At 31.7% G+C, this 26226-nt stretch overlaps 7 protein-coding genes across 19 annotated transcripts; 2 read left to right on the top strand and 5 right to left on the bottom strand.

Annotated features, from left to right (window-relative positions):
* The first annotated feature begins 604 nt into the window (after positions 1 to 604).
* LOC114168437 (diphthamide biosynthesis protein 3) lies at positions 605 to 2214 on the top strand. Its single transcript, XM_028053251.1, has 2 exons — positions 605 to 1006; positions 1896 to 2214. The coding sequence occupies exon 1, from the start codon at positions 739 to 741 to the stop codon at positions 997 to 999; it is 261 nt and encodes an 86-aa protein (XP_027909052.1). The 5' UTR covers positions 605 to 738; the 3' UTR covers positions 1000 to 1006; positions 1896 to 2214.
* Positions 2215 to 2368: 154 nt separating this feature from the next.
* Positions 2369 to 6419, bottom strand: LOC114168433 (B3 domain-containing protein At5g60130-like). Of its 3 annotated transcripts, none has more exons than XM_028053239.1 (6): positions 6029 to 6419; positions 4262 to 4428; positions 3485 to 4016; positions 3248 to 3381; positions 2854 to 2940; positions 2369 to 2780 (listed from the first exon to the last, which is right to left on the bottom strand). In XM_028053239.1, the coding sequence occupies exons 2-6, from the start codon at positions 4328 to 4330 to the stop codon at positions 2526 to 2528; spliced, it is 1077 nt and encodes a 358-aa protein (XP_027909040.1). In that variant the 5' UTR covers positions 4331 to 4428; positions 6029 to 6419; the 3' UTR covers positions 2369 to 2525. The 3 variants fall into 3 exon arrangements, with proteins under 3 accessions (XP_027909040.1, XP_027909041.1, XP_027909039.1); XM_028053240.1 differs by having other exon boundaries at positions 4262 to 4340; positions 6029 to 6418; XM_028053238.1 differs by having other exon boundaries at positions 4262 to 4343; positions 6029 to 6417.
* A 1576-nt stretch (positions 6420 to 7995) lies between these two features.
* LOC114168432 (B3 domain-containing transcription factor VRN1-like) lies at positions 7996 to 11450 on the bottom strand. Of its 6 annotated transcripts, none has more exons than XM_028053232.1 (5): positions 11280 to 11450; positions 10932 to 11185; positions 8949 to 9618; positions 8667 to 8866; positions 7996 to 8580 (listed from the first exon to the last, which is right to left on the bottom strand). In XM_028053232.1, the coding sequence occupies exons 2-5, from the start codon at positions 10989 to 10991 to the stop codon at positions 8221 to 8223; spliced, it is 1290 nt and encodes a 429-aa protein (XP_027909033.1). In that variant the 5' UTR covers positions 10992 to 11185; positions 11280 to 11450; the 3' UTR covers positions 7996 to 8220. The 6 variants fall into 6 exon arrangements, with proteins under 6 accessions (XP_027909033.1, XP_027909038.1, XP_027909036.1 ...); XM_028053237.1 differs by lacking the exon at positions 11280 to 11450 and adding an exon at positions 10343 to 10515 and having other exon boundaries at positions 8949 to 9527; positions 10932 to 11272; XM_028053235.1 differs by lacking the exon at positions 11280 to 11450 and adding an exon at positions 10343 to 10512 and having other exon boundaries at positions 10932 to 11272.
* A 2653-nt stretch (positions 11451 to 14103) lies between these two features.
* On the bottom strand, positions 14104 to 17877 carry LOC114168435 (putative B3 domain-containing protein Os03g0621600). Of its 4 annotated transcripts, none has more exons than XM_028053246.1 (5): positions 17743 to 17877; positions 17256 to 17357; positions 15364 to 15718; positions 15150 to 15286; positions 14104 to 14612 (listed from the first exon to the last, which is right to left on the bottom strand). In XM_028053246.1, exons 2-5 carry the CDS (start codon positions 17325 to 17327, stop codon positions 14346 to 14348), a joined length of 831 nt encoding a protein of 276 aa, XP_027909047.1. In that variant the 5' UTR covers positions 17328 to 17357; positions 17743 to 17877; the 3' UTR covers positions 14104 to 14345. The 4 variants fall into 4 exon arrangements, with proteins under 4 accessions (XP_027909047.1, XP_027909046.1, XP_027909048.1 ...); XM_028053245.1 differs by having other exon boundaries at positions 17687 to 17876; XM_028053247.1 differs by having other exon boundaries at positions 17783 to 17869.
* A 591-nt stretch (positions 17878 to 18468) lies between these two features.
* Positions 18469 to 20276, bottom strand: LOC114168434 (B3 domain-containing protein At5g18090-like). Of its 3 annotated transcripts, none has more exons than XM_028053242.1 (5): positions 20196 to 20276; positions 19889 to 19961; positions 19397 to 19763; positions 19077 to 19252; positions 18469 to 18894 (listed from the first exon to the last, which is right to left on the bottom strand). In XM_028053242.1, coding segments are annotated over exons 1-5 (888 nt in total). In that variant the 5' UTR covers positions 20198 to 20276; the 3' UTR covers positions 18469 to 18624. The 3 variants fall into 3 exon arrangements, with proteins under 3 accessions (XP_027909043.1, XP_027909045.1, XP_027909042.1); XM_028053244.1 differs by having other exon boundaries at positions 19889 to 19986; positions 20196 to 20220; XM_028053241.1 differs by lacking the exon at positions 20196 to 20276 and having other exon boundaries at positions 19889 to 20188.
* Positions 20277 to 21485: 1209 nt separating this feature from the next.
* LOC114168436 lies at positions 21486 to 23375 on the top strand. The gene is made up of 4 exons (XM_028053250.1): positions 21486 to 21757; positions 21989 to 22348; positions 22703 to 22807; positions 22915 to 23375. Exons 2-4 carry the CDS (start codon positions 21998 to 22000, stop codon positions 23215 to 23217), a joined length of 759 nt encoding a protein of 252 aa, XP_027909051.1. The 5' UTR covers positions 21486 to 21757; positions 21989 to 21997; the 3' UTR covers positions 23218 to 23375.
* Positions 23376 to 23570: 195 nt separating this feature from the next.
* Positions 23571 to 25572, bottom strand: LOC114169036. The gene is made up of 7 exons (XM_028054051.1): positions 25321 to 25572; positions 25154 to 25227; positions 24882 to 24976; positions 24612 to 24720; positions 24291 to 24304; positions 24065 to 24166; positions 23571 to 23988 (listed from the first exon to the last, which is right to left on the bottom strand). Exons 1-7 carry the CDS (start codon positions 25512 to 25514, stop codon positions 23869 to 23871), a joined length of 708 nt encoding a protein of 235 aa, XP_027909852.1. The 5' UTR covers positions 25515 to 25572; the 3' UTR covers positions 23571 to 23868.
* Positions 25573 to 26226: the final 654 nt, after the last annotated feature.

The raw sequence follows: 26226 nt of genomic DNA, 5'->3' as shown, positions 1-26226 counted from the left end.
AACCTAATATTTTATATTTCAATAACTAAAATTTATTTTACGTATAACTATATCTATATACACATTTTATTTTTTCAATTTTACTATATAATTATTACTTTTAAAATTTAATTATTTATAGATATTTAAAAAATACGATAACACATATGTTTACATTAATATATATAAAATAAAAATTCTTGTGTAATATATATATATATATATATATAATTTTGTTATTTAAATAATTGTTATTTTAAATTAAAATAATTATATTTTTATTTTAACTGTTAATTTAAATCTAATTATTTTTAAATTAAAATAATCATTTTATCAATTTTTTATATTAAAGTACTATTTATTTTAAGTTATCTATTCTTTAATTAAATTAATCATCTAGGCTACTTGTTTTCACCAATAATAAATAAATCACCTCTAATCACTTATTCATTTTTCACCCGAGTTATGCAAAAAAAAAAACAATAAAGAAAAAAAAACAACTGAAGGTTAAGAACTTTATTTATTTGAAGGACCCTCCCATAAAAAGGAAAAACAAAACTTACATTAAAGCAATTTAAATTGCATATCTTAGGTTTTGTGGTTTCGAGGGTGCGAAATTCTCCAAATTGAAGGGTTTAAATTGTAAATTTAGTTAAAGGCAGGAATCTCCTCTTTCGTTTTGCTGCCTATTGGCGTTGGTTTTGTTGTCGAGAGAGAAGAAAACCCTGCGAAAGGCGAAAGTCCAGAAAGAGCAAAACGATGTCGTATGACGATGTGGAGATCGAGGACATGGAGTGGAACGAGGAGTTGCAGGCCTACACGTACCCGTGCCCTTGCGGGGACCTCTTCCAGATCACGAAGGAAGACCTCAAACTCGGCGAAGAGATCGCTCGCTGCCCTAGCTGCTCTCTCTACATCACCGTCGTCTACAACATCGAAGATTTCCTCGCCGATTCCGACCAAAATCGACGGAACAAGGGTATCCAACCTTCCAAACAACAAACCGTAACCGTTGCTTGAATTTCAGGTAACTCACTGTTTCTCGTCCACATCTATTTTCCTTTTCCAGAATTAATAGTGCGCAGTGCAGGGAGAAAAAACGGAATGACTTATATGTTTTTATATTACAGTCATGCCTGTGAATTTAATTGTAAGTATATTGATAAGGAGAATTGTAAAGTTTTGGGATTTCTCTGGAAACACTTTTTGGAGAAGAAAATAAAGAACACAAATTAAGTAAATTTCTTTGTAAGTTAATGCTGGTGCATAAGTTAAGAGTCTGAGTTTGAAAAACTTATATAAAGGAGATTTTACAAATTAGCTTGAAAGATTTTTTTTTTCTTCTCTTTGAAGTGTTTATGAATAAGTTTATGCAAACAAACTTCAATGAATCATGATTGAACCGATTATCTTGGTTTAACGTTGGATGCTGGACCCATGAACTTTAAAAGGCAAGCGGAGCAGTTGGTACAAGGTCTAGTTATGCTGGCGTGTGTGGATTAATAGCGAATGGAGTTAGCTGGCTTCTGATGTGTTTAACTTTTCTTGGATGGCTCGCTGATTGAAATTGAAGTTCTGTAGTGTGCTCACTTTTGGCAGTTGTATTCCTTGACATGCATTTTGGTTTTATAAACTTTCGTTTTATTAATTGTTGTGTGTGGATGAGTGGCCAATTGCATGTGCTGTGTAACTTTGGGTGCAGGACTCTTGATTTTATATTGTAGGTTCTATTATCATTTTATAGATTTCAAGGAATTGAAAGTTGAAGGATGCTTGAATGTAGTTGTTGTAATCAGGTTACTTATTGTGGTTATTATTCTTTGAGAGCGGATTACTTATTATTGCTTTTTATTAAATACTGAATTGTAAATATGTTGTTTTATTTTCCTTAACCGACTGTGTACTTTGTCTTGCAGATGTCCTGACTTGTGGGGTGCGTAGTAGGTTTTGTCACGGCAATATACTGTTTTGCAGATCGGAGTTCTTGGTATTTTTGATGGAAAAGGGAGAAAAGAATTTAAGATGATAGATTTATTGCAGCAATAATGCTGCTGTTATTTGCCCTTCTGAAGGGAATAGGGAGCCAAAAATTTTGTCATTGAATTTGTTTGAAGTTTGATATATCTCATGTACCTGGCCTGTGAAACATCTCGTTGTAATAGTTAGACTTCATAATACCACCCGTTTACTGAATTATATAGCTGCTACTTATGTGCAAGTTTTCATGTTGAGCAAGTGACTCTTGCTGTTCTTTATTAGAATATTTATGTGTATTAGCTTACTGTTTAGGTTTCTTTGTAGAGTTGATTAATATAAAAGAACCTTGATTAATACAAAGGATTAAAGGACTCCAAATTCCAATCCAAGGAAGAACTAGACAATAGTGTAATCCAAATGATAGTGCAACCAATAATAGATAAATATGGTAGTCATTACAAGTCAAAATGGAAGAAACCATTACAAAAGGAAACTATAAGCATTAATTACTAAAAATATTTAGAGCATGTAAGGCAAGTAGTCCAAATCACTGGCAGATGAGTGTGTGTTTATTCCCTCCTAGTACCTATAACGTGCACCAGAAATGTTCTTACTACTTGGTCGTCCCCTGATATAACTTCACAGATGCATACATCATTGTTTTTTATCTTGTTCCTTCTACTAAAATTTGCCCAACCCTTGATACATATTCTATCATCCTGCCACCTACACACTTTTCCCGTCACTTCTAAGTATCTTTTTCTGATGGGTGCCTGTTGTGCCAAGTTGAGATGATAGTCTTGCAATTTGCTTCTTTGAATATCCTGTTGTGATAATCAAAGTAAGCAGCTATAACTTCAAATTATCAGAACAACCCCATTAATACACATATTATACCTTACGCCGGCAGTGTTGGCAACATTTAAGGGTAATCTTTTCAGGAAAACTGAGGGAAAAATCTTGAATGGCGATTCCTGGAATATGCTGCAATAGAAAGGAATCAAATCAAACCAAAAGTGAAAAGTACAATAGATGAAAAAGTGAAATTGCTTAAACAGAGTCAGGACATGGGGAATCAAACAATTAAGACTTTAAACATGAACACAATATTAAAAGGGCATACAAACCAAAGGGAATTTAATTAGCAACGGAAAGTAGAAGGAAGAAACAAAGACTTAGAGCAAATTGACTCACTCATCTAACAGTGCTTTAGTGTCTGAAAAGCCAATAGCTATATGCACGTTAAAAGGACAGAACTAGAACAAACAATATTAGAATTCTAAGTTCTAACCAATTCGTTGGGTCTACTTCTGTAGAGTTTTGCTTCAAAAAAATTATTCTCTGGCTGAATGCACGTTTCTGGATCAAATTCATCTTCTTTGAAAGGGTCTTCAGTCTGGGGGTAGGAACTTGTTGCAGTGTCCTCTAAGAAAGATAAATCAGTGGGTAAAGGCTGATTCATGCACTCATATTAAGACATGGATAAGAAAAAAACCTAGTTTTCGAAATTAGTTGAAAATTTAATTACTTCTGCAAGCTTTGCGATAACTTTGACTGGTGTATCCAACAGAACCAACGATGATTTCTTCTTCACTCTGTTCCTCCATCTCTGTGTTCTCATCAAAATCACTATCGTCATTGTCGTCATCATCGTATTCCTGATCTTGGCTGTCTTCTTCCTCGTCCTCTGTGTCACGGTCCTCAGCTTGTTCCTCCGGTGTTATCACTGTCTCTTCAACTTCTTGTCTCGCTGCTCTCTCTTCTTCATTCCCCTCCTCCTCCTCCTCCTCCATCTTTACCAGAGTTTTCTCACACTGTGTTGATTTTTCAAGGATTGTGACCCTGAACTCATTAACCCCATCATATCTAAATACCAGAAAATCTGCATTTCCTAAGCAGTTTTCTGCATGGAAAATCTTCCACCCTTCATCGAAATATAATCTATCTCCAAAAAACCGTGTTTTAACATGCCACACTCTCTCACTACGATTCCTGAGGAGGACATCCTCAGGGATCCTTCCCTGTAACCCTTCCAGCTTCACAAAAGCATTTGGAATAAGCTGCAATTTAAGAGAAGAAAAAGAACAATGCTCACTGAAGATCATTACTTGAGATCTTATAATACTTTGATAGTGTTTGGAATCAAAAAAACTGCATTTGTATGTTACACTACTAAAGCAATACATAGATATAACTAAGTTCTTACAACTCTTACTATTTTCAATAAATTTAACAATCCATACAATGTATCACAATATTCTGAGTAGTACTCTAAGAACACCAATGTTATAGTTGCAGAAAGTACCATTCTTTCAGAGTGTTGCTCTTGAAGGAAGACTTTGAAGAAGTCTGGGTGCTTCTCTGCACCAGTCATCGTGCTATTGCTGCTGTCAAAGGAATTTTGAATTCTTGAATTTGTTAAAGAATTTTGGATCCTTCTATGAAAGGCTTAATCTTTTCATAACACAAGTTCTGAAAATTTAGCATCCTCTTGATATTCAAAACAATGAAAATTTTCAAATAATTTGATCAAGAAATTGAATGCACAAAGACGTAATATTTATATGGTTTAGAATCCGAAGCACGTGATTTATTTATATAATCGTAATAAGATATATTTCAAATTTCACATCATTTAAATTTTTATAAATATATTATCCATAATAAAATTTTATGTATTTCTAAATATCATAGTATATTATTCATCAAAATTAAATGATGGGATAAATTTTTAAATAATTTTGGAATTGCTTAAAACTTTGTATCATAATCTAATTAATAAGAATATGAAGTTCAACTGTTTGCATTAATCAAATTTACATTTCATAAAAAATATTAGATATAATTTGACTAAGCTTTTATGCATGGTGTAAATATATCCCAACCTTATATTATATTATAATACTGTTTATTTCCTAGTTTTTTTGGGGGAAAATGTATTTTTTAAGAGTTCATTTTTAATTGCATTCATATAAAAGAATGTTAGTCCAATAAAATAAACTAAAACATTTTCTCAACACTAAATATTTAATATTTTTTAATTAATACAAAAAAATAAAGAAAACTACTAAAAATGATTAGATTAGTGTACGTGAAAAGAGAAAAAAAAAAGAGATAATAACAACTAAATGACCCTATTATATCAGTTCAATTGAACTATTCATAATCTCTATTTTTAGGATTTTCTTTATTAAAATAGAATTTTTACTTTCAAGCTCTCTATATTAATTATGTTTGGCTCATTTGTTTTCATTTAAAAGAAATCCCGTTCTCTCTTTATTAGGGCCACTTACCTTGTAATTATGTTTAACACTGCAAAAAGATTCGTAATTTATTTTCTGTAAAAACAATTAATACAGTTGTTCATCATTCACCTACTAAGGTTTTATTTCTGAGTTTAATGTCAAAGGACAAGTTAAATCACACACAGGTTTAATTAAAGAAGCTCTTTCCTTTTTTCTTTTTCTTTTTTTCATAAATGGACTTTTGATAAAGAAGAACTTAAACTTTTCTTTTTTTCTCAAAAATAATTTCAACACAAACATATGCATGCATGGCAGTAGAAAACTGCTGTTTCTTAACCAAACAAAAAACATTAACAATGTTATGATTAAAGCCATATCAAAACTAAGGATAAACTCAGACAAATGAGTCATTCATGTTCGCAGCTACCAAAACAAAAAAAAGAAAAGAAAATCAAACTAAGGTTTTTACAAAAATGGAACAAACATTGCACAAGAAAAAACCCATGTAATCAGGTATTTTTTATACACTCAAAGTGTTAAAAACCAGTTCTTCCCAACCCTTTTGAGTCTTTAAGATGGAAATGTCCTCACTTTCGAGCTAAAAGTTTTCCAGAAGGATGAAAAAAGCAAAAGAAGAAGAAAAAACTAAGCTTTATATTTGTTCTTAAAATTTTCAAATCATAAATCCCATTCAATCTTTCTTTTTTAAGAAAAGGGTGTTATAGAAGCACAAGGTTTGGTTTTAAACAAGTCTTACACGAAGCATTGTGAAGTTAAATACAGTGATACTGCAAACCCTAAATACAAATGGTACAGAGAGATCATACCAGTGTATGGCTCAGTCACCTCAACGAACAAGAATCAAAGTTAACATTAATCTGTGAAAGTTGGAACAGGTACGAGATTTGGAGCTGTTACACCTTGATTATGCAGAAGATGTTATTGCAGAAGCAACTATATATTCACATGCCCTAGTGCTTTGAACCACACATATATAGCAGAAGCACTTATCTTTGGGATCTATTTGTTTTCTTTGAGAGGTTTGGTATGAAAGATTTGAAGAAGAAGCAGAAGGGTAGGGTAAGGTTGTGGGTTTTTTGTGCAGGCTTCTCAACTTTACGGTAAGATTTTGGAATAATGAAAATATTGGTTTCTGTGATCTGATTCTTATTATCACAAAAAATTAATGAAATGGAAGATAAATTTATTTTTGGTTTCTTCAAGACTCCAAGAAACTTCTGTTTAAGTGTCTGATGAGCCTCTCATGATTGTTGTGATTCTTTCTTTTCTCGGAAAATGATTGTGAAAACATGTCACACAACATGGCATGCATGGTGCATGGTGCATGTCCAGTACTGCACCAATTATTTCAGTTCAGTGTAGATTATGGCAATTAATCTTCCATTTTTATCGTGTGGTCCATCTAAATATTAATGATTCTACGTACGAAATGCTATATTTTAACCTCAGCAAGCATCTTCTAAGTTGCTTTTCTATTTTATGAATAACGTGTATGGACAGGATTGACCCTATAATAAGCTATAATTAACCTTAATGATATATAAGTCTGATTTTTATTTCAAGAAAGATAATTTTTTTTTGTATTACAGGAATTAAAGGGACAACACTAGTTAACCATAGTTGAGTAAATATCAAATTAAGAATGATTTGGCATATGATTCTTCTAATATTGTGAGCTTAATCCATGATTCAAAACAAGGTTCATGTGTCACTTAACTTTGAATGAGAGCTATAGGAAGTTATTGAGAGATTAAAACCATTTTTTTATTATCATTGTTACACGTGTACTATATAGGAAGATCATAGAAAAGAATAATAAGGTTTAGAAATTATATTCAACAATGAATTCAGGTGAAACAATGTCAAAGTGAAAAATTTTAGCAGTTTATCAAGTTGTAAGGTAAGTTATTAAGTTCGTTCAAGCTGAAGGCAAAGCCAGAAACACATAATCTTTTACCACTTTGACCAAAGAAATACCATGTTGTGAATTTTCTAATCACCATATTCACTTCTTTATTTCCTTTCTAAAAAAATACTCTCTAAAATCATTCCAAATGTGATTTTTTTTTTTCACTCTGTTAGTTTGTCTTTCCAAATTTAAATTCCATATCGCTTTGTAAAAACTTGCTTTCGGATCTAATTTTTAAGTGTATTCGTATATTCCAATATTAATTTTTAAAATATATATATATATATATATATATATATATATATATATATATATATATATATATATATATATATATATATATATATATATATATTCTAAAGTTATAATTTCTGGAGTCTACTGCTTTATGTTGGAATCATAATTGTTTAGTTTGGAACATAATGTTAGAACAATTACAAATAGGCATACAAAAGTTTAATTAATTTCAAAATGGACTTTTGAAAGTTTGACTCTTCGGAGTTTCTAAAGGACGTGTGCTGTGTTAAGAATTAGGGAATTGATATATCAACTGCAGAATTGATATTTATTTAAATCAAAAAGCAAAGAAAGAAAAAAAAAGTAGTCTGATCTCTTAGAAACAGTAGGGTATGAAAAGTAAATACTACTTAGATAAACTTCTTGAAAATAAATAAAAAATGCTTTTTTTTTCATTTGTTAAAAAAAATTTATAACCTTAAAAACAAAATAACCTATTTTTAGTGTCTCCTTGTATATCCATCCATCCATGTCACAGAAAAGATGAACATGCAAGTAAACTCTCAGACACAACTTACTGCAATCAACAAAAACAGTGAACCAAAGCAATATAATTTAACTTGAAACTGAAAGGAAAAGAAAAACAGCAATAGGAAAAACATTGACTCGGTTTCTGATGAGCTAGATTGAACAATCTATTTACAACCCAAGTCAAAAGAAGATGAATGAGAGAAAAGTATGAAAACTATAATAACTATGTTCCACTCAAGTCACCCTGAAAAGTGCATCTGAGTTCCACACATAAGCAAGGGATTATTTGATACAGTCGAGCTATAAGTGATGAACCTGCTGCTAATTTCTAACCATTTTAGTTGAACTAAGGTGTTGCTGCAAGGGAGTGTTCAGCAGTTTAACTGAGCTCAGGTTTTGGTTCTGCTGCAAAGGAGGAGGGTTCAACAATGCAACTTCCTCAGTAATGCGAAAGATGGTAACTTGCAGCACTACTTCTTTCACTCTAAGAAGCTCAAACACACACACATCACCTTCTCCTAAATTGTTCTCTAATGAAAACTCAAACCAACCCTGGCTTAACTTGGCTCTACCTACCCTATAAAGGCAGCGAACTGGCCACTGTCTCCCATTAGAAATCTGAAGTTTAATAAACCCAGAAACTCCATTCAAATGTTTTTCTGCAAAACATGATGGCAGATACTGAAAAAAAAAAACACAAAGATGAGTTTTTAGTGTACAAGTTTAGCTGAAAAGTTATATTTGTAGTGTCAAATTCAAAGGCTCACCATTATGCATCCCCTGTATAGGTAGGAGGGCCTTAGGACAACCCTACAGAAAGGATTAGGTGGTTCAAATGCTTTTGCTGCATTGATGGCCCTCTCTCTTTCTTCTGCTGTCACAGTTCTTTTTCTTGCAGAAGCACTTTCATAAAATCTGAAGCGCATTTCAACTTCCTCTTCTTGCTCTGCAGAGGCTTCATGTCCATCTGCACTTCACAAGTTGTATTGATCTTAAAATTCAGTTTGTAGATAAACAGATCACAGAAAGAAAAAGGAGTCAAAAGGGACCTGTTTTCCGCTTCTTTCTTGCAGTTTTCTTCATCCTTTCCTCCATGGAAGCACGTAGTTTCAATTCCTCAGTAGATTTTTTAAACTCCACCGCGTTAAATTGAACTCCTATGTCTCTGGTGAATCGATTATCCAGTGAATTGGCACTTTTGGAACAATGCGTATCACCACCCTCTCCCCAGTTTATGCTGTTGAGTTTAGATCCATTGAACAGATTCTGTAATGCTGGAGGTGTATAACTCTTTGCAGGCAACATTTTATCTACTGAACCAGCCAGAACTCTATTTTGCAATGAACTTGGAGCAAGATGGGAAGGTTGTGAATCCAAGATTTCAATGGAATCTTCATCATCCATTTCCTCAAAAAACTTAAGATTTGCAAAGTGAGGCCCTTCATTACTGCATCGTATGGCTGATTGATAGTTTATCTCAGAAGTAGCCAAATTAAAAACATGAACATTGAAACATGACTTTCCTTCGTATCTGAAAACCAACAAGTATCCTACGCCAATGGAATAGTGCTGAATAAACTCTTGCCAACCGTCACGGAACCAATACTTGTTGTCTACCTTTTTCAACCCTACACGCCAGACACTACCATCAGGAACAGAGAGGGTAACAATTGGAGAAAGTTCACCTCCATATTTCCTCATAAAATCATCTGGAAGCCTCTGCAATTCATAAATCAAGTTTGATTCCAAATATTGGTAATTTTTTGTAAGACAAGACCTCAATGATGTTCTAAACTCTAAGAACCAAATTTATCTAATGATGTACAATAATGTACAACGGATGGTACTATAAGTAAAAATGGTTTGAGATGTGTGCAAAACTCAACTTCAGATTCTTAACTAAACTAATTCTCAAAAGAAGTTCAAACCCCGCTACAATTCTAGAGCTAATGTGACCGATGAAGCTCAAATATCAAAGACAGAATTGGATTCAATACAGATTCCCTTCCACAAATATTTTTTAATATAATTGCAGAATGGATATGGATTTACTTCAAGTTCAGGTTCTTCCTCTATCAGTTCCAATGTAAGTTGTGAGATACTTACAAATCTCTACCTAAGTAACACAGAATAACTATTTTAAGATCAATTTGAGTGTATACTGTGAGAAACACTGTTCAAATGCATGATTACTGTTTCGTACTAACTAGAACCTGTGGGAAAAGAAATTGGTAGTGCTCAATCAAAAGATAGATGTTATATACATATATGTTAAACATGTGATTTCTCAGAATTCCCCCAGCTAAAGCTTATTTCTTCTGTAGAAGAACCAATCACCAAATCATGGTCAACCAACAGAGTCTAATTTCAAGAAAACCAAAAAGTCTGGCTATTTTACAGGGTGTTTTTCACTTAGGAACGTGGACAAAGCTGAAAAGCTTACTAGTGAGATCACTGTTGAAAAAAGACATAAAATTAACCAATCACACTTTATTGACTTCAAGTTCTACACTAATTTCGAGTGAGCCAACACAAAGAACTCTGTCTTCCAAAATCCCAAGACCTTGTCCCAAAAGAAATTTTCTGACTTTTCTTCACAACCACTCAACCAGTCTTCTGCAGTAAAAAATTGGAAGCAAGCTAATCATGAAATAAACATAACAAACCCAGAAATTTAGGTTCAGAACTCATAATTCCACTAAAATAGTTCTTTATTTAACTAAAAGAACTAATTAGACCAACATGCACTTTTCCTCCCAACCCTACCAGAACAAACAAGTACTGTACAGATAGGAATTGGTACTCACACTCCAGATGGAATTTAAAAAAAAATCCAAACTTGATTAACGAGCTGACAAAGTTTGGGAGATGGGAGTGGTGGGTGTGAAGAAAAGGCGTAACCCACAATCATTATTTACCCCTTTCACTTTCACTCAAATTCCTCACACACCCAATAAACAACAACAGCAGCTCCAAAAGGCATAAAAAAAAACCACAAAATAGGTGGGAAGAATGAGAGAAAATTTAGGTACCAGTTGTTTGGGTTGGAGAGTGGAGGGTAGAAGAAGCTTGTGGAAAGAAGGGTGCGTCATTTCCTGAGTGTGTCGGAAGACAGAAAAACCAAACCAAAGTGCTAAAGCATTTGATCACCCTTTGATTCAAAGATGATAGCTTTGGGCTCTACCTACTGAAAATTTTCACCTTTCAGATCCACTTCACCATCACTCCCTATTCTCCAGTCCCCACTCTCCTCTGCTTTTTGAGTCAAACAATGGTTTTTTAAAACCTTAAAATAACAACAAAAAAAAACTCAACTTGACATATATGAAAACCTTATTAAAAAGCTAAACGAGTGAGAGGACTCGGTGAGTCACCACCACCTCAAACTGAAAGTCTAAGCTTTGATTTGTTTTCCCAGTTTGGGTTTTGCACGTTACTTTCTTCTGAAACCCCGTTTGTTTTGTTTAGCTTTCACGTTAGGAAATTGGAACAGGGGGTGTTATTTTCAACACTTGTTGCTTTTGGTCCCTTTGATTCTTTGTTACCTGTTGTGGAAACAAACACAGAGCCACGCCACCTCCATTTATAGCTCTCCCTATAAAAAAATAAAACGACAATACCTTCTCTGCCCAACTTATGTCATCAATGGACACAGTGCGCACTATTTTCCAACCACATTCAATTTTAGGTCACCATTTGTGTTATTACACAAACACTTGTGTTCTTTTCTGTAGCGTGCCGAGTGGCACAAAGTTTAGAGAAACTGTTCTTGTGTGCAGAAACTATAATTTTGTTTTTGCAGGTGTTTATGCTTAGAAACCATTAAAAATAACACGAGGGTTAAATATGTTTATTTTTGTTAACTTTTATCGTTTTTTTATTTTAAAATTTTAATTTTGTTTATTTTTTAATTAAATTTTATTAAATTTATTTCACATTTAAAACACGTTTTTAAGTAAATATTAAAATAAAAATGAGTTAAATATATATTTTAAAATAATATATATAATTTCATATATTAAAATTTAGTAAATTTTTAATGTTATTTCTAAAGTGTTATTATCATAAAGCAAGTCATGATATTTTAGAAAACAATATCACTAAATAAATTTAAAATAATTAAAATTTGATTGCAAAATATTTTTTATAATTTTATTACTTTGTAATAAAAGAATAAAATTATTTTAAGTTAGAAAGTAAAAGAACTATGGTAGGAGAATATTGTGAAAGGGAGGGATTTAAAATTATTGTTTTAAGTAAAACCATAACATGTACCAAAGTAAATGTTTGAAAATTGTCGGGTGTAAAAGTTTGTGCTAATAAAGACATCAAATTGTTTCAGTTTTTAGTTATGAAATATTATTCACAAATATAAACGAACTTCTTAATAAATAAAAGATTACAAAATTATTAGATTAGAAATAGGATTAAATTATAATATATAATTAAAATAAACTTTATTTCATTTAATCAATATTTTTTAAGTTAAATTAGACTTAAACTTATTACTTTAATTAAAAGAAATAAATATAAACATTAAATAAATATACTATTATCATTTATTAATTTTTATTATATACATATATTATTAATTCAAGTTGAAAATCAAAACAAAACTGACAATTCTACTTTATTCAAGTTTTTAGCAACTTGTTAACTTTATCAATTTTTACTTCCAATCTCAACATCAATTCAAATACTCGCATCTCAATGATTTACTTTCAAAGACTAATTTCCTTAATTTTAAGGGTAACATATCAATATTTCAAACTAAAATAATTCAATTATATACCAATTCAACTCCATTAATTAGGAATACTCATTTTCTTTTCAACAACTAACATTACACTAAGTTCTAATCTTCTCATCCTCTACCAAAATTACAGCTCAACTGAAATGAAGTAAATATATTATACTCATTGTTTTTTTTCCTATTTAATTTGAAACTAACGCGTGTTATAATTTTTCTCACGACCAATTAACATTTTATTTTTTTCTTCAAAACTAAACACATTTTTATTTTGTTTTATATATAGAAAGTGAGAGATGATTTTTTTGTCACATATGTGTTGTTTCAAAACCTTAATCAATGTTTTCATTCAACATCAATAAAGAACAACACTTTTTAGCATCCTAATAACATTTTAAACAAACATTAACTCTCTAATATTCCCCTTTTGCATTTTTTTTTTTTTATGAAAACCATAGCTCGTTTTTTTCTTTAAGCCAATTCCTTATTTATTTATTTATTTTTACATAATTCATTGCTTAAGAAACAGAAACTTTTCAGGAATGAGCTTGAGAGTATCCATAAAGTGAAGTAAAAAAAAAAGTGCTACGAAAGCAAGAAAAGAAAGTCCTTATCCGAGTTCTAAACATGTAAAGATCCAGAATTATCAGAAAAAGATATTGTGAGACTTTATTCTGTTCTTTCACCACACATCTTTTGTAAAAGAACAAAAAATTGCAGAGTGAGGAAATGCAACCTTTTTACACGTGCCAGCATGAGGATAACAGATGAAGAACCACGAAAATTGAAGATAACAAGGATCCATTTGTAACTTTTCCTAATGTCTCATATTTATGGCAAAAGGGATTGAAAGTACATGATAAAAAGGTGACATCTATAGGTAATTCCTTGTTTTGTAAAGTTCTCACACTCCACCATTTTCTCTTTTTGCTGTTTTTGAGATACGATTCTCCCAGTAGTCTGAGATTTTGCTCAAAAGAAATCTCCACAAATTAATGATAGCTTGTAAGCACAGGAAAAAAAGCTTGAGTTTCTTTCAACTTTAATTTTGGATTGTTAAACTCCAATAATCCCTGTTCCAGGTTTTTTGTTCTGCTGAATTTTTAAGAATGTTGGATTTTCTTATACCTTTAATTATCTTTTGATCTGAGAACGGATTGTAAGTCCAACTAGTATGATATTATTCTGCATTTGAAACCTAAACAGTCTTAAGATTGTGAGAGATAAAGGTCTATGAAAAAGCCATTATTAATTTTTATCAAATAAAGAGGGTTAGACTTATTAGTAGTTATACTGGATAAAAATTCATGTTCTCTTTAACATCATCATTTCATATTCAACAGGATGAAAGAATCTAAATCGATTATGAGTATGCTATGTACAACACATTTTGCCAAAGGAACTTGGATTGCAATGTGTTACGAGAGGGTTGAAAGAGAAAGGAGTACTAGGTATATTTAAATTTCTTGATCTCGACTTCTAAATGATATAAAACTATTAGGTATACCAATAGACAACGTGTCCTTTGATCGAAAAAAGAAGATATATAATAGCGTTAAGATCGACAGAGATAAACATCATGAGTAACACAATGAAAAAGGAAGTAGTTTCACATAATGATAAATTGAAGATAAATCCAATGCAGTATTAGACATTTGAAACAAAGCTGAGGTTTGTCAAAAACAGTGGATCCAGATTAACTTGGTGCACATCTGGTTCTGAATATGTGAACCTTCATATGGAGGTCTTTGTTTTCTTCAAGTTCAAATATGCAAGTGTCGCCTCTCATGAGCTTGTTATCACGAACGAATTTTGCCCATCCTGTAGATAAGTTAGCATAACTTCTACTTTGAATTTTAAAATAACTCACTTGAACTTTCCAGAGTGTTCCTTCGGAATTTCCCATATGGATCTGTTTCACTTCTTCAGGAATATACTTTCTCGCAAACTTACTAGCAATAGGCTGCAAACAATGATCATTACCCACAATTCATATCCATATTATGTGTTCTAAATATCATAGGTGTGTGTGATATGACTCATGTGTTGCTCGGATACGGACACGAGTACAAATATGACACGGATATAGATACAGAAATACGGCTAAATTGAAAAAATATAGGATACGGGACACGATGTGTATATACATATTAGGTTTGAAACTGTCAATTAATATATTGTCAACTAATACAAAAATGAATCCAATTTATCTATGTAATATCCAATATGCGAAAAGTAGTGATAGAATAAGATTTGTTCCTTTTTTTAATCATCAAAATCATGTCAAAGATAAAAAAAATATCTTTCAGATGGGACATAATGTGTCCTATAAGTATCGTACGAGTGTCCGTATCCGACACGTATCGGACACGGGACACGCATTTATGAGACGTGTCGGAGCATCATAAATAAACACCCTCAAATAATTGTGAACCATTTTGTTAACACATGTCACTCAATTCTATAGTGAAACTAGTGCAGAAAATAGATTCACACTTACCAATATGCAACGACCTTCCACATGGCATTTTGTCATGACGTGCTTCCAATGAGGTTTGCAAGAGGTAAAGGACTCGGCCAATTTCAATGCTTCCGAACTTTCAATTTCAATTGGGGATTCCTTCGGCTGAGACAAGTCTGTTGCAGAAAAAAATACTTATGAAATGAGACATGTTTGAGGATGTGTTGAGACAAGTTTTTACGTGTATGTTTACCTTTTTTACAAGACTTTGATTTATGGAGGGATGAACCAGCAGAAGTTGGAATAGTCTTCTTAGGTATGGTCGTAGGTTGTTCTTGTGTTGTTTCTTTGACGCATAACCTCTCCAATCCATTGGTGCCAAAAATTTGAACATGGAAACAGTTATCTCCATGATATTCAAAAAGCAAGAGCTCATGAAGCACCAATGAGTTATCTGTCACAAACTGTGGCCAACCATTTTGCATATACACTTCACTTCCTTTCTTTACAACACTTACTTCCCACTTCTCATCAGAAGAAGGGATACTCAGAACTGCATTACTCAACAACTCTTCATTCAAATTCTTCAGAAACTCCTTTGGAACTTTCTGCAAGTTATCACAGAAAACACTAGGATACTCTTCAAACCAGATTTACAACATGCTGCATATATATATATATATATAAACCTTAAATATCAAAATTACTTCTCTTATGGAATATATGTATAGGGAAATAATCTGATTTTAAAATTACTTGGTTATAATAATATTTTGTTATCACTATTTTACGGGATTTTCTAAAAGTAAATAAACAATTCTAGATAATATTAGTTTTTCATTATTAAGTAAAATTTTAACTTTATAACTACATGTATAATATTATGATAAAAAAGGTGAAATTTATTTTAATGTTATTTTTTTATATTCTATTTATTACTAAGAGAGTTTATAGTTTTCCACAGGAAGAGGCAGAAACATGAAAAAAAAAAAAAATGAAAATTGAGCTTAAGTGATGTTTCAGATGTATTTGGAGTTATTGAAATGAGTTTGATCTAAAAGTCCATCTTAAAATCCACAAAAATAGGTTATCAAGCTAAAGATGTTAGTGTCTAAATTAAATTGAATTATTTTTTGTCAAGTTTATTTCGGTTCCAACTTAGATAAACTTAGACAAGATAGAATTATTAACTTATTGCCTGATTCGTTTCAAAAAAGAATTATTATATTTAAAAAATTAATATTAAATTTTAAAAATAAATAAATTTGTTATAATTTATGTTTATTATATATAAAATAATTACCCTTAAAATTTTAATTCAAATTCAACAATACAACTTAAAATTTTAAAATATATATTTACTTTTTTTTTTTAGTTTTTATTGCTTTTTAACCTTTTAAAGTAGACCAAAAAAATAATTTATTGGCTCGACATGCGACGTCTGCCCAAAATTTTGTAATTTGTTTAAGAAGTAGATCGAATAAACTGGATTCATGTTTTTAATCGTTTGTTAGGTCAAACCAAACCATTTGACAATTTCTTTTCGTCATAAATTTAACAATTTTTTTCAGCAAGTTTGTGATGAAAAGCAAAAGAAAGATTTTCAATATAAATAATAATACCAGATCAATATCTACTAAACTGAAAAAAAAAAAACACGTAACAAAACTTTCAACAATAAATGTGCTATAAAAGATGCAAGAGAAAGACCAATTAAAACTATTTATAAATGATATCATTACAATATTGAAACAATTGAAGGATATCTACAGAATGTACACATTCTCAAATGAAATTGAAAAATAATTTAAAAAAATTACTTATATAATCTTATCATGCCTATTTAATAATTATATTTCGTAAAGGTGATCTAATTATTTAGTAGGAGAAAAAAAAAAGTATACATAGACCGCATTAAAATGCTACTTTTAAGTATTTAATACACTGTTAACAAATAAAAATAAATATATCAGAAGCAACAGTAAATCAAATATAAATAAATAATTTCCTACCATCCTTTATATTTATTATTTTCATACTATAAACATGTTGTTACATATAGAGAGAGAACAAATTAAAAAATGACCAGTATAATATTTTTTTTTTATTGAAAAATACCATAAGGAATGTAGTCAAGAAAAATACCATAGTGTGAGAGTGTTGCTCTGGGAAGAAGATTCTGAAGAAATGAGGATATTTTTTGGCACCACCTTTCATGAAGCTGTATATTCAAAACTATTTCAAATCCTGAAAATTTTACACCCTTCTTTAAATTCAAAACAATGAATAACTCAGTAAAAAAATAAAATGCTAAAGGTATCAACTTTTCTTAAAAAATCTTAAACAAAAATCAGGATTTGGGTTCAGAACTTTCATTGCATCCCACTGCAGATAGTTCTTGATGAACATGTACTTTTCTTTTCAGGCTTAGCAGAATAAACCAGTACATATCAGAAATGACGTAGAAAAGTTTGAGAGGTGGAAGAATTGTCAGAAAAAAGAAGAAAGCAAGAGAGATTTCAATTTCAGTATCATTTCATCGGTCATAAACTCAGACATGAGAAAGAGAAACTCACAAATGCAAGATCAAAAGATTGAAGTAGCAGTTACAGAGTTTAAAGCATATGCTGACCCTTTGATTCAAAGATGAAAACTTTGGGGAAATTCTTCACCTTTCAGATCCACTTCAAAATCAAAGTCTAGGTTTTGATTTGTTTTCCCAGTTTGGGTTTTGCACTTAACTTTGTTCTGAAACCCCGTTTGTTTTGTTTTTAACACTGGTTGTGTTTGGTTTGGTCCCTTTGTTTCTCAGTTACCCCTTGTGGAAGCAAAACACAGAGCCACGTCACCTCCATTTATAGCTCTACCTATAAAAGAATAAAACGACAATGCCTTCTCTGCCCTATTTATGTTCATCAATGGAAACAGTGCCCACTGTTTTCCAACCACATCCCATTTCTGGTCATAATTTGTGTTATTGCACAAAGCACAAACATTTGTGTTGTTTCATTTTATGTACTATGTTGTGAGTGCCATAAAGATATGTTTGAAATAAAACAGAGTACCTTATATAATATCCCAGTTTATGTTTGAAAATTCATGTAAACATTTCCTAAATGTTAATACTAGATAGTTTGCACAAATGAGAATTCCTTTGAGTGTAAGAAAACTGTGTTCTATTAACAAAACTAAAAGTTCTGTTAAAAGTTGAAATTATTACTACCTATTGTTAAATCAATGACTTGAATTAGAAACGTTTAGCAAAATTTTAGTTATTAAATCTGATCATAATTGTAAAATTAAGATGTGTTAGATGATTTATAAATGGATACTTTAATCATGAATTTATATACTCTGATTCGCCTTCTAATACATTATAATGAAATTATTATACTATAGATGAATAATAATGTCTAAGATTTAACATTGTTTATGACACTATATCAGTCTCATCTCAGCAAACTTGTGTATCTATAACATAACATAAATCAAACCTAGTAATTCAAACTCATTCTTAAAACAATTTTGGGGAATAAAATCCTGTTCTGAATATGTGAACACTCAAATGGTTTTGATCTTCAAGTTCAAATATGCAAGTGTCACCCCTCATAAGTCTGTTATCACGAACGAATCTTCCCCATCCTGTTGTAAATCGAGTATACCTCTTATTTTGACATCCAAACCAAGTCACTACCACCTCCCAAAATTTTCCTTCTGTGTTCCAAAGAATTATCTGTTTCACTGTCTCAGGAATATGCTTCCTGGCAAACTCAGTAGCAATTGGCTGCATGCAAATCCAAATTTATACCACACATTAATAGTTGTTCTATTCTAAAGGAAACTGTGACTGAGAAGTGTATGATATAACTCTGATAAACTGATATCCGAATAAAGAAAAATGATTTGATTTTAGCTTGTGAAATAAGAATGTCACTCAATTTATGCAGAAAATAGATTCATATTTACCAATGTGCAGTGATCTTCTACATTGCATTTAGTCATGAGGTGTTTCCAGTGAGGATTGCGAGAGGTAAAAGAATCTGCTAAGTAGCATGCTTCTGAACTCTCAATTTTAACTGAACTCTTGAGCTTTGGAAAGTTCTTAGAAAATGAGAATCTTCTGCTGTTGCCGAAAGACAGACCTATTACATACATAAGACAAAATTTAAGACAAATCTACAATGTTGTTTGCATGTTCTTCCTTTCAAAACATTTGGCCAATTGAATTTGTCACTTTTTTGAGTTTCTATAATTACCACATATCTGTAAGAAAGTATAACAGTTACCTTTTCTATAAGACTTGGCTTGGTGGAGGAATGAACTGGAAAAAGTTCTTCTGTGTGTGTTCTTCTTTGTCCTCACCAAACTTGGGATCAGAACCTGGTCTTGTCTTCTCTGTTTGAAACCTAGTCTCTCCAATCCATTCTTACCAAAAATCTGAACATGGAAGCAGTTCCCTCCATGATATGTAAAAAGCAAGAAATCATCAAGCATCACTGAGTTGTCTGTGAGAAACTGTGGCCAACCATTGTGCATATAAATGTTATTTCCTTTCTTCAGAATAGTTACTTGCCAATTATCACCAGAAGGACCAATAAAAACTGCATTTTGAAAGTCTTCATTCAAATGCTTCAGAAACCCCTCTGGAACTTTCTGCAAGTTATGACAAAGAACAAACATTAGGCTTGAAACCAGTATACCACATTCTACAAATACAGAGATTTCTCACAACAAAAGTGTGTAGCATAAGAACAACATAAAGGAAACAAGAACATCACCTGTAATTTGGTGTTGTTGATGATAACGAAGAACACTGGATTGCCCCGATAATAATCCATCTGCCACATCTCCCTGTTATTTCCTTGTACGATTAAAGCTTTTTGATAAAATGAAAAGTCTCTCATTGTCATAGTTTGACAGAAGAACAGAGATCAAAACACAAAATTGAAATAGTAAAGGTATATATATAATCTACCCAGAAATCTTATAACAGTAAGAAGTAGTACATGTTCATGAAAATAAGAAAAAACATGTACATTCCATGTTAGAAGACATGCATAGAGAGAGAGGAACAGAAAACCATACATGTATACTACATGCTAGTAGATCTGCATTCAGTTTGAGAAAAAAGAAAGAGAAAAGACACAAATATAAAGAAGATATTACTGTACTATCATTTGACTAAAATGGAAGAGATAAAAAATAATGATGGATATAACAAAAATGATGCACTGTACTAATAGAATTATGTCTTAATAAAATTTGAGACCCCTTGTAAATTTTATATATTATTCAACATATTTTTAGTGAATGAAATTTATTTACTATATTTTCATTAATTTCAATATTGTTATATATTAACTACAAATTGTGATATCTTATAAAAAATAATAACATAAAAAGTAATAGTCAAGTTACTTAAATAAAAACTTAAATTAAAAAAATATAAAAAAAATTGAATACTCAATTTATTAATAAAATTTAATTAAAAATAATCAAATTTATAGGAAATTTAAAATTTAATTAAAGTTATAATTATTATTGAACGAAGTAAAGATCAATAAACAAATGTGAAAATACTTAATATAATTTATTGTTAAAAAATGATTAAATAATATATGTACTTGTGATAATAAAAAAATGTTAAAAAGTGTTCAATGACAATATTTAGTAATATTAACTACAGGTTATATTTAATTTTTCTTAATGATAGTAATATTTTAATCTGACTTTGGGTGAAAATATTTTAAGAGCAAGCATAAGACTGTGTAATATTAAATATCAACTCTCAAATATAAACAATTGCCGATAATACGAAAAATCATCAGAATCCCTTCATTTTAAACTTTATCACAATGTTTCCCAAGTTATGTGGGCACTAATTGCTGATTTAATTACATAAATTATACAATTCGTTTATATAGAGAATTAGCATACATTTTTTCTGTTACTGGGTGATTAAAATTTAAGATTTTTACACACATATTAAAAAATAATAATCACGTCAAGATAAAAGTTTTTATTAAAAGCTAATTTTATTAAAATATTCCTACTTTTTTTCTTACTACTTTAAAAAATATGATTAAGTATTTGCAAAAGTAATATTTATTAGGAGGCCAAATTCGAAAACTTTAGTATTTTTCTATGACTTTAAAATGTGAATCAATATCAACTTTTTTTAGTGCTAAAAAACCATTCTGAGCAAGAATAAAAAAAAAACACACACACACATACATATACATATTGTATTATTTTCTTCTTCCGTTGCAAATATAGGATAAAATACAAATTCACAAGGTCTAATACATTTGTAGGACAATATGAAAAAAAAAAACAGACAACTCTCAAATTCTCTAAATTTATGCATCCTCTTGGTAAGACAATATTTGTTTGTTCTAGTTTTCTCCCGAGAAATTGGCATTTACCTGTCCAAACAGATAATGGTTTCAACTACCAAAATCCATTATCTGGTAAAAGCCAATCTCCATAACCGCTTCTGAAACAAGTTTGTGAGAAATTCATCATTTCTCGCTGGATTAATTAACCTTTTTCCATGTCTTGGAAACACAGACACACCAACCCTCATCTTTAACATTCTTAAAATCAAAACCTTCATTTTCGAGGAATTCAGAGTAGTTTATTGCTTTGTAAGTAATTGTTGTAATTATCTTTGTCTTTTCATTTAAATACATTTTCCCATGCTAATTCTTATTTAATCTCTATCATAGATTACATTTTGGATTACTGCCCCACAAACAAATCCTTAAATCACAAATCTTAATTGACACCACTTTGTTTCTATCACCACAAAATTTGTTCTTTAATTTTCTGTCATCATGCATTGACCTGGAAAAATAAACCTTTCGTTTTTTTCTCAGAAAACGATCATGCTTTTGAAGATGGGGATGGGTGAAGCTTTTGCCATGTCCAAGATAAGGAGGGAAGATTTGGTGAAACGGGTGGTGATCATGGCTGTGATGGCCATGTTTGTTGCTGTTTCAGCTGATACAAATGATGTTTATAGTCCATGCCTTGATGCTAAAGTTCAGAAAGGAGATGGTTTTACATTTGGCATTGCATTTTCAGATAAGCACGTTTTCGCCCCAGATAATGGTCCACATCTTTCACCTTGTGACAAACGCCTAGAGCTCACAAATAAAGGAGCACAGGTTGCTGCTTTTAGGCCTAAGGTTGATGAAATCTCCCTACTTACCATTAACAGAAGCACAATAGACCCGGTATGCAATTTTATATTATCATGATTCACAATTCAATGTTTTGTGTATGCTACATACGGATGATATTATCAGCAAAAAACTAGTTAGGATAATATGTTTGGTGTTAGAGTTGGTTTATAAAATTCTGTAGACCTTTTTCTTCTGTAGTTCCTTTCATTATCATGTCTCTGGTAGTTGCATCAATTCTGTCATGGGGCATTGCATTAGATAAGGACATTTTGGGATATGTATGGTTTCTGTTTGAAGAAATGTTTCTGCTATGTTATGATATCAAAGGTGAAGGGTCTTGTAGCTACATATTCTTCAGAAAATTTTTGGGTGGTAGTTCTGAAATAAATTTTGTGACTTCATCAGGGAAGAAATGGATATATGGTTGCATTTGCTGGGAAGAAATATGCAGCAAGGTCCCTACCTATTATGTTTGCTGACCACAGTCACATAATTACTAGTTTCACTTTGGTATGTTCAATTGACATGCTCAAGATTTGGCTTTTCTAGGAAGGTGATTTCCTTTAGGACCAGTTCTAGGAATGTGGTTTTGAATCTGAATGTTGATTAATTAACAGGTTCTTGAATTTCAAGAGGGTACCCTTCAAAACTTGTATTGGAAGAGTTTTGGTTGTGATGCATGTCCTAAGGGAAGTAGTTGCCTGAATCAACAAGACTGTGCAGTGCCTAACAAAGAGTGTCAAAAAGATGGAGAGGATATCTGCAATATAGGCATACAGTTGACATTCTCAGGGACTGACAAGAATCTGGATGCTTTAAATTCTTGGTATGAAGTGAAAAATCTACGCCAGTACTCCCTCTATGGTTTATTCTCTGATCTTCGTGACTCCATCATTGGCCCATATGAAAAGCTTTTTTAAGTTTATTATTTCAAGCATATATGTAAATGAGGATATACCTATTTAACTGTTCTTTCTGAGTTTAAATTGCTTTCTCTTCACCCTTCACATTCATAATCAATCCCCACAACATCCCACACTGGTATATCTTCACAAAATATATTGGGATGCCAAAATAGATGTACAAAATTTTTGGGTGTCAAATATATAAAATATACTAAAATTAAAAGAATTTCTATATGTGCAAAAAAAAAAAATTATGGGGTGTGGGGGGATTTTCCACTTAACATATAATTATGTTGATCCTAATCTCAGGAAATCAGTTTATGCAAAATCAAATACGTACGTTTAATTGAACAGATCACAGACTCCACTAGACAGAAAAATGAAGCTCATCATTTGACAAGCCCTTAATAAAAAGGCTCTGTATGAGAATCAAAGTTTGTAACATATGACACTAGGAGGCAGTAATATATAACTCAGTCACTTTGGTATCCCTTCAAACTCAGGATGAAAAATCTAAAAATGAGTTTCTTGTACATTTTTTCTTGCAAGGCTCATAACAGAATATTGTAGCCTATTTTTATGTGTTGACCAAACTGACCAATAAATAACAACTCTTTAATCTGCAAATTATGCTCCACAACTAGATCTCCCATCATTAGAATCTTACTAATTTTCAGGCTCAAGTGTAACATTGAAGCCAAAGTCATTCCCTGGAGTGAATGACTTCTTGAGTTGTTCTGCCGTTTGAGTAGTGCTTATCTTCCAGTCCTTTTCATCCATGTTTTCCTGGTATTGGATCATGAAATGTGGAAATAAGTTCATGTTCATGACACCCACATATGAAGTGGTAAAAATCACTTGCCTTTTTCACATAATCAGCCATGGTAGAGTTGAGTATTTCTTGTATTGCAAATTTGATAACCCGTTCTTCCCCTAGCATCTGAACAAGGAAGTCCTTTGGGATCTGCATGCATTTCCTAACAGGGTTATCTTTGAGGAAGAAGCAACCATGATAATGGTCTATATACAAGAGATAATAAATAATAATTCATCAGATATACAAAATAACTTGATTAGAAATCACGCACCTTTGATGATTTTCCTGGAGCAGTTCGAACATCACATGCACAATTTAGTAATACAGTAAAAACTCATGAACTGCATAGTTTTATTCTGCTACAATACAGAACTATGATCAACAGGAAAGTGCATCACATGTAAAATCATATCAACATCAAGAAATAAGTATTTGGATTGGAAAAGGAAGTGCTTCAACACAAATGCTAACGCCTTGTGTTCAAGCAACTCTTGAGGATAAATTTTGAATGAGGGATAAACAATTGAATTATTCAGGATATGAGAAGGCACTGCATCAATCTTTATAAAAAATGCAGCTTCTTGGTTCTTACCTCCTTTTTGCATGCGAAATCCTGGAACTGGTGGGGCAGTACGACCTAAGTTTGTTACGATTCTATCAAATACTTTTTGTGTTTGATCACCAGTCAAGTCCACTCTCAGCTGCCATTTATTCCATAAGATAGTTATTGCAGCACCAGACCAGAAAGTAGTAGGGTACAGAGATTGGGAACATAGAATGAGAACATAAACAAACATGAGCTAATTTCCTGAAAGAAGCAGAAAACAATTCTACACTGAACCAGTTTTTGTAGCATGCTCACTTGTATCTTATTTTCATCTTGGGAATCTAGTACTATTTTGGCATTTGTTAACACGGCTGAAAGTTCGTTGGAATCTGTAATTGATGCTTCTAAACCTACAAGGCAAGAAGAACATGATGTATTAATAACAGTACAACACTAACAAAAATCCACAGCAAAAGTGGGTATACATGCATTGAAGGCAGTGAAGTTCAAAGATTTTAGGGGAGAAATTTTAGGGTTTATTCATTCATATATTTGAAATCCAACAGAGGAACGGCTCCAAAAGTCACCTGAATTAAGGGCTGAAATTGGTGTATTGAGATGTCCGAGAGTTGTTTCAATGGGACTAAAAAATCCACCCAAGCTGCTTGGAAGAACATAAAAACAAAACAAATTATCCAATAAGGTTCCTAAGTATCATTCACAAAAAGTATTGCAGAGTGAAGTAATTGGGTACCTCCTCCTCTTGAACATACTGAGACTGAGAGAAACAGTGTCTCTGGTTTTTGCATTTGGAAGGGCAAGAACATGAATGCAGCAGGTTCTAGCTCTAGTCGTAGAGAAAGGGCATGTTGTGAAAGAAGGAACTCCAAATATTGTGGAATTGGACTTGGAAGCCATGTTCGTGTTCATGTTCATGTTCATGTTCATGTCGTGTCTCTCTCCCACATATGAGTGGTGAATGATGATGTCTTATCCTTTACTCAGTTACTCTTTTTGAGGTTTTTGCCGCAACAAGGTGGGGTCCAGTTCGGTCCACCATCCAATTTCAGTTTCCAAGCTTCATACCATTAAATTGAATTCAGCACAAATTTCAGTTTTTCACTGTTATAAAAGTTTAAAATTATTTGAATAATCATCGTGATCAATACTATGATTAACTTAATAAACCCGACTTACATAGATAATTCTCCGGACATCATAGTACTCTTCACTTTTCTTGGGAAATTGAAAAATTAATTGGTCAGCGTAATAGATCTCTTTAGTATCATACATGTTTTGCTATAAAGGGAAAGTTTAAAAGAATTAACTTTGAAAAGTTGACGCTGCAAAATCTCAAGTTTTTTCCCATTTAGAATCTCTTCCCGACGTATCTCACTTTCCACAAAATCGCTTCTCAACTAAATCACAATTAATGAACGAAGAAAAAGAAGTGCTATATAGAATAAATATTATCAGTCATTCCCATTTAATTTTAATAGAAAACTTCACTATCGAATGAGAAAATATAACTTGATGTACTCTGGGAATTGTCTAAGCTTCTTGCCAGTTACTAATTGCATATCCTTGAAAATCTCCACTCTCATCCTTTAAAAACCATATAGACCATAATTAGTTGCATGTTATCTATTTGATACTCGTT

Source organism: Vigna unguiculata, chromosome 11 (genome assembly GCF_004118075.2).
Source record: "Vigna unguiculata cultivar IT97K-499-35 chromosome 11, ASM411807v1, whole genome shotgun sequence".
NCBI lineage: Eukaryota > Viridiplantae > Streptophyta > Magnoliopsida > Fabales > Fabaceae > Vigna > Vigna unguiculata.
The sequence above is the reverse complement of the archived record's forward strand: the minus strand, read 5'-3'. Positions and strand labels throughout refer to the sequence as shown.